Genomic DNA, 6,791 nt, shown 5'->3' on the forward strand with positions numbered 1-6,791 from the left:
CGATGGACGAGGATTTTACAGTGGCTGAGGTCAAGCGGGTTCTCGCATCCTTCAACGGCAGAACTCCCCTGGGCCTGATGGGGTTGACAACGAAATGCTCAAGCATCTCGATGATGACTCAGTTCTTACAGACAAGATGAATGAAATCTGGCGCCGCGGCCTCATTCCCAAGAGCTGGAAAACAGCCTACACAGAACCCATACCCAAGCCAGGTAAGGCGCTGAGCATCGACAATCTACGGCCCATCTCCCTGACGTCGTGTGTCGGGAAGATGGCCGAGCACGTCATGCTTAACCGTCTCACTGACTACATCGAGTCTAACGATTGCTATACTCACAACATGATTGGCTTTCGGTCGGGGCTCTCGACTCAGGACGCCATGATGCTTATCAAGCACCAGATCATTGACTGCACCACCGCCGACACTAAGGCAATTCTCGGCTTGGATTTAAAAAGGCTTTTGACAACATATCGCACGCCTTTATCCTCAAGAGCATGAGAGAGTTTCACGTCGGTAAACGGGTGTACAATTTCGTGCGCTCCTTCCTTTCCTCGAGGTCCACTAGACTCGAGATTGACGAGTTTTTGACCCACGAAATTGAGCTTGGGCCAAAGGGAACACCTCAGGGGGCGGTGATCTCTCCGACGCTGTTCAACATTTCCATGATCAACCTGTTGAGGGCCTTGAACAAGATCCTGAACATGAACTACACGATCTACGTGGACGACATCACTATTTGGTGCCCCAGCGGATGTGAGGAACAGGTCGAGGGTGCTTTGCAAGAGGCAATCGATGTGACGGAGCGGTATTTCATCCCCACCGGGCTAAGGTACTCGCCCGCTAAATCCGAGCTCTTACTCTACAAGAAGAGGCCCAGAGGCGGTTCTCACCGGTGCTGGAAGCCAGCAACGGAGAACCACATTACGTTATTCACTGGTAACGGCTCCCCAGTTCCGCGGGTGGACAATATCAGGGTCCTAGGAATGTTTATAGGGCCTAACGGTCCAATGGAGCCGCCGTCAAACGCATTTGTTCCAAAACCGAAATCGCCCTCGAACTGATCCGAAGAATCGCCAACAGGTGCCGCGGAATCAGGGAGGACAATCTGATCCAGATTATCCACGCATTCATGCTATGCCACCTCGCTTATCCGGCGGCTATGCACAACTGGCTCGTGTCGGAGCGCAACAATCTCAATGCGCTACACAGAAGAGTATTCAAGCTTGCCCTTGGCCTTCCCGTCCGAACGCACACAGAAGACCTCCTCAAGTTGGGAATCCACAACACGTTCGAAGAAATTGTTGAATCCCAGGGGCGTAGCCAGGCGATCAACCTGGCTACGCGACCTGCAAGTTGGGGGGTTTCAAACCCTCCCCCTCCTGAAATTTTTTGCGCACCCCCCCCCCCCCCCACTTACCCACCCTTTGTTCTCGTCGCTTCGCGCTGAACATAATGCAAGAAACCAGTGCTAATACTCACTATTTCATTCCTGGGCGCTTCCGTTTGGGTTGGTAATTTACAGGGAATCATGTCTGCATATGGAAAAAACTGTCACGGTGTTTGTCAAGGCTTTGACACTCTGTGAGGTTTTGGGCGAGAATGTGACGGCCGCTTTGCGGCGACCGCATTCTGAAGCAACAAATGCGCAACAAATGAATCAACAAATGCGGCAGCCGAATTTTAGATGAAGGCGAAAATGCTCGAGGCCCGTTTACTTAGATTTAGGTGCACGTTAAACACCCCAGATGGTCGAAATTCCCGGTATACATTTGCGCCGCTTCCCTTCAGGTGCCGGTTATAAGCCGCGCTCTCTCGCGCGCGAAACGTCTCTTGTTTGCGATGTCGCCCCTACGGAAGGCTGGTAGTTACTGTTGTGTTGTTGAATCCCAAACCAGCAATTACGGAAGGCTGGTAGTTGCTGTTGTGTTGTGGAATCCCAAACCAGCAATGTACACACGAAGGGGTTGATGCCAGCAGTGAAATTCCACCGACTCGCAACAGAATGCACGAAACAGACAGCCGACAAGCATTGATTACTGCTGAGCGCAGTACAGCGTAAGTAAACTCTTGTTACAGGCGCTTACAGTTCTCGTCGAAGTTCACGCGTCCTGAGAAATTGATTATGTGCACTATGCACTGAACAAGACCGGAGTTCATTCCTGCATCACTAGTACACCAATCAGTCGAAATTCTGTGAGGTACAAGGCCGCTTCCTGTTTGCACCGGTGTAAGTGAAGCAGAAATGAGTTGCACGCACTACTTAAAATGCGTACACATGCCATATCTATGCTGTGCGGTGAAATATTCTGTGCTATTCTGAATCTGTTAACATAAAGGCAAATGACGGCTGCACGCTCGCACACAGCGGAAGACACAGCGGCCCATGCACTTGCCACAGAAAATGCAACCCTCTCGTATGAGGTAGCAGGGCGACGAAAGCTTCGGGAAAACACGCGTTTTTGCGCGTATTTAAGTTTTCTAGCGCAAAGACGCAGCGAACAAGCTATTGCTATGGGAGTAGGTATAGCCTGGTCACACGTGCATTTTTACGTGTATAGTCGTCCTTGACTTGTGAAACGCACTTCGCCCCGACGAGTACGACGCCATATACGCTTATGGCTCATTCACACCGGCGACTTGAGGAGGTCGCGCGACCATTTGCGACTTGCGAACAAAAAGCGACCGAAGGCGAATGATGTTCACACCGCAAGCCCAGCTGAGCGCGACCTGCAAGTCGCAATCCCGGACATTCTCGTTCTTCAGCGAGAATTCTAGGGATCTACGCAGTTAGCGCGCACTTCGCTGGCACTGTGTAAATTGGTTTCGCGTTCCGGCAACAGCCATGGATTTTGATTCGAGCGATGGCTGGATTTTGATTCGAGTGAACAGGAAGACGTCGTCCCTGTGCTGATGTGCTCTCCCGGGGTGTCAGCTGTGGCAGCGCGGTAGCCTCCGAAGAAAACGCGACGCTCGTGGGTGCGCCCGTGCCTCCGCTCGCGTGAAGTGACCGGCCACGCAAGCCGCCTCCTGCCCGAACTTTGTGCGCATGACAACGAGTATTATCGAGAGCAAGTTGTAATTTATAGTTCGCATTGCGTGTTATTCGGTGCGTAATATTAAAGCAAAGCTGTTCACCCGCTGTTCATCTTTGGGTGGCGTGCTCATCCAACGAACGGCAGCTGGAAAAAGGGTTTGTGTTGTGCTTTCTGCACAACACAAGCGAATGCGACCGCGTACATTCGACACATTGCTGCAACTGCTGCGTCCCAGAATCACAAGACAAGACACCAATTACCGGCCTGTAGCCTGCTTATCGTGACGCGGACATGCATTTGGCGTGGACGACGGCACACATCACTTTCGGCGCGGCGCTCATTGGTTGAGCAGCTTTGCGACCACGGTCAGCGCGACTGAAAAACCGAGCAGTGAGTGACTGGCCCAAAATTGTCGCTTTTCGAGAAAACCGACCATTTGCGACCATTTGCGACTGGTCGGCTTGCGACCAACTTGGTCGCGCGACCACTGTCAGTCGCCGGTGTGAATGAGCCTCAACAATTAATGATGTCTTCTCCGATCGGGCGGGTCGTCTCAATGACGCGTTTTCGAAGACTGGTCCATTCAGTGGCGCGATGAGAGACGGTTGCTCAAACGCCCACTGTACCTGTCATACTTACTCTATTGTACTGAGCTTACTTTACTTTTTCCTTTATTTCTTCACAAGCACACGCGAAGGGGGGGTCCCATGTCTTGGATATACATGTATAGAGTCTGTTTAAACTACCGATATTTATTATCGATCACGTCACGTAGAGAAAAGCAGGCGCTTGCCCCCCCCCCCCCCCCGGTCTGGACGGTGAAACCCCCCCCCCCCCCCCGAAAAAAATTTCTGGCTACGCCCCTGTTGAAGCCCAAGAGTTTTCTCAGTTTGTCAGACTCTCCGACACCCCTGGGGCCGAGCCATACTTGGCATGCCGGTACATAACCCCACGGTCGTCGGTCCCGACGCTGTGAAGCTGCCCAACGACGTAAGATCCAATATTTCCATACAACGGATGCCACGCAATATGGATCCGACTTATAACGAAGGACGAAGACGAGCCAGGGGTAAAGCTCTGCTTGCCAGTGCCCGCTTGGACAAGGATCGAACATGCTTCGTAGACGCTGCTTCGTACGCTCAAGAAGAAGCGTTCTCCTCAGTGGTCATCGACTGTGATTCCAAAATCATCAGCTGCGCTACCATCCGCACTTCTAGTTCCAGTGTTGCAGAACAGGTTGCCATTGCTCTTGCATTGACCGACGGTGTACATGACACGATTTATTCGGACTCCAAGAGCGCTATCAGGGCCTTTCAGATAAGAATGGTGGCTCCCCAGGCCCTACGTATCATTCAAAATGCTAAAGACCTCAAACATCACTCACTGACCTGGTTCCCTGCGCACCTTGGAACCATTGAGTGTGCCTCACTCAACCACAGCGAGGAGACGCACTCGGCTGCACGAGGTTTGACTGACCGTGCGCCGGGTAACGCGTCCTCTGCTGGGCGACCCGAGCCTCTCAGCTCGTACAAAGAGATCTGTAAGCATAATTATCTATCAAGAAGACTCCTGCCTGTGCCGCACTCCTCGCTGTGCAGGGCCCAGGCAGTCACTCTCAGACTTCTACAAACAAGCACTTACCCGAGCCCTGCGGCACTGCACACAATGTACCTCGACCAGTACCCAAGTCCGGACCTTGTATGGTGGTTATGCGGACTTCGAGCATATCCTGTGGGGCTGCGCCTACGCCAGTCCCCCTTTCACCCAAGGGGAAATGATGAACCTCATTAAGGCCCAGGATCGGACCTCTCAAATCCTGGCAGTCCAGAGGGCCCGCGAGAGGGCCGTCAGGTTTGACCTGATGGTCCCCGAGTGGGCCTAGGCAGGTGACGTTGAGTTTACTCGCGTCTATTGTAGTCCGAATAAAGTTGTTTCACTCACTCACCTTTATTTTCTCCAAAATAAAGGTAGGACATTAGGCAAAATAATAACAAGAGCTTGGTGGCGCAACCCACCACCCCACTTTAAAGGGGACGCTCATAGCATCCATCCATCCATCGTAGGGAGCGTAAAACGGCAGCGGTGCGCAGAGGCGAAGGTGGAGAAAAAGAAAGCTGAGTTGCCGTAAAGCCCGGCTTGTAAGCATACAGGGATCTTTGAATGCTATCGCGTTCAACCATGTAGAAAACAATTATGCCCATACCGATCACTATACTATACCCCACCTAGACTCCGTTTTACCGGGGTTCTTCAATACTTTCGTTTTGCATACGTCAAAAGGTAAATGTGAACACAACGTTCCCAATAACGAACACTTCCAGATGACGTGGCTCAATCAGTGGCAACAAGTGCCGAAAATAATGTTGCCGCCGACCAGCTGCTCGCGATATAATTGACTCCTTCTGAACCACGCAACCTTACAAGTAGAATCTCACACAGTGGGCTAAATCACCAGAAGGCGGGCAAATAGTGATGTGGATAAGCGGGACAGGTTCACACTACGCGTGAAAGCTTCGCAGATGGGCTGCTCGCTGCGGAATGCGACCGCAAACAGAATCTACTATTCGGTATTTCATGCGCCAATGCATTACAGATAAAATCGATGAACCGATGTATTCATCGTTATTCTATGCTTTACAAAGCCGATGGTACGTCACACAATGCCCCTTCTCATGCTACCAAAACCATTCGATTCACTGAAGCACGGAGCATCCACGCAAGCGTGGTCTAATATGGTTCGCGTAAGACGAGACTCCACTGGTTTAATGGCGATTGTCTGCCGAATTGATTTCGAGTAGCGTTAACTAACACATCCTGGGCTGCGTTGCACATACATGTTCATCGGAACCTATAAGAAAGTGAACAAAGGACCGTCGTCAGCCATAGCTCAGTTGGTAAAGCTCCGCACACGGATCATGTGGAGGTCTGTATTTTCTTCCTCTTTCACTTTACAGTGAAGAATGCACAAAGGAGCTGGTTAAACAAATTCAATATGACTTCGACCATAGTCTTTCCAAGCAGCCACCTGCGGTGTGACTGACACATTCGGTATTACAGAAGTGCAATCAGCAGACCTCGCTTCATAGTTTTTTGCCTTTGTGTCCCAATGACATCTGTACACTGCCGGAGGACACAGGTCTCATCAAACATAGAGGGCGCACCTGCACCGATGAGGCCAAGGAGGACGAGGGAGACGGAGAGCAGGGCGACCAGATGCACGCGCCACCACGGTGATTCTCGTGTCGTGTCTCCTCTGTAAGGAAAGTGCGAGAGACGATAGCACTTCGATCATTCGTTGCTGGTACATCGTTGTATAACAAATGCAAACGCATAAACGCTGTAGCGCATTATTTTTATTCGAAACGTCTCCTTCCGTGGATAATCGTTTCAGACGTGATGAAATTATTATGAACCAATTAAACAAGATCGTCAACCACGAGTCAATGACTACGGTAAGCAGCTTAACTGCGATTTACCCCGTCACATCACCTAAAAACGGAATTACCGGCCAAAGTGCTCACTTTTTTATCTTAAATAGTTAAATGGAAAACGAGACATCCACTCAAACGTAGCAATTGCTACAATGGAACCCCATACGGGTTCCTCGAAAGAAAAGCCTCGCAGTTGAAGAAAAGTTCGTCCTGGTGCGGGACTTGAATCCAGGACCACCGAATTTCCGGGGCAGCCACTCTACCATCTGATCTAACCAGACGGGTATCAGATGGCAGGGCGAAGTCGAATTCCTCGGCAGACGC

General features: G+C 51.1%; 1 protein-coding gene across 1 annotated transcript; it reads left to right on the plus strand.

The window, feature by feature from the left end:
• The first annotated feature begins 136 nt into the window (after positions 1 to 136).
• On the plus strand, positions 137 to 6,270 carry LOC119449128 (uncharacterized). The gene is made up of 4 exons (XM_037712312.1): positions 137 to 430; positions 616 to 830; positions 4,476 to 4,576; positions 6,173 to 6,270. The coding sequence occupies exons 1-4, from the start codon at positions 137 to 139 to the stop codon at positions 6,268 to 6,270; spliced, it is 708 nt and encodes a 235-aa protein (XP_037568240.1).
• Positions 6,271 to 6,791: the final 521 nt, after the last annotated feature.

Source organism: Dermacentor silvarum, chromosome 4 (assembly GCF_013339745.2).
Source record: "Dermacentor silvarum isolate Dsil-2018 chromosome 4, BIME_Dsil_1.4, whole genome shotgun sequence".
NCBI classification, from domain to species: Eukaryota; Metazoa; Arthropoda; class Arachnida; order Ixodida; family Ixodidae; genus Dermacentor; species Dermacentor silvarum.

What these genes read in the sequence shown, in the direction of transcription:
- LOC119449128 (XM_037712312.1), top strand. Translation starts at nt 137, where the DNA reads ATGAATGAAATCTGGCGCCGCGGCCTCATTCCCAAGAGCTGGAAAACA. An exon ending in GCACCACCGCCGACACTAAG is followed by an intron (nt 431 to 615) that starts GCAATTCTCGGC and finishes CTTGGGCCAAAG; the next exon opens with GGAACACCTCAGGGGGCGGT. An exon ending in TTCATCCCCACCGGGCTAAG is followed by an intron (nt 831 to 4,475) that starts GTACTCGCCCGC and finishes ACTCAACCACAG; the next exon opens with CGAGGAGACGCACTCGGCTG.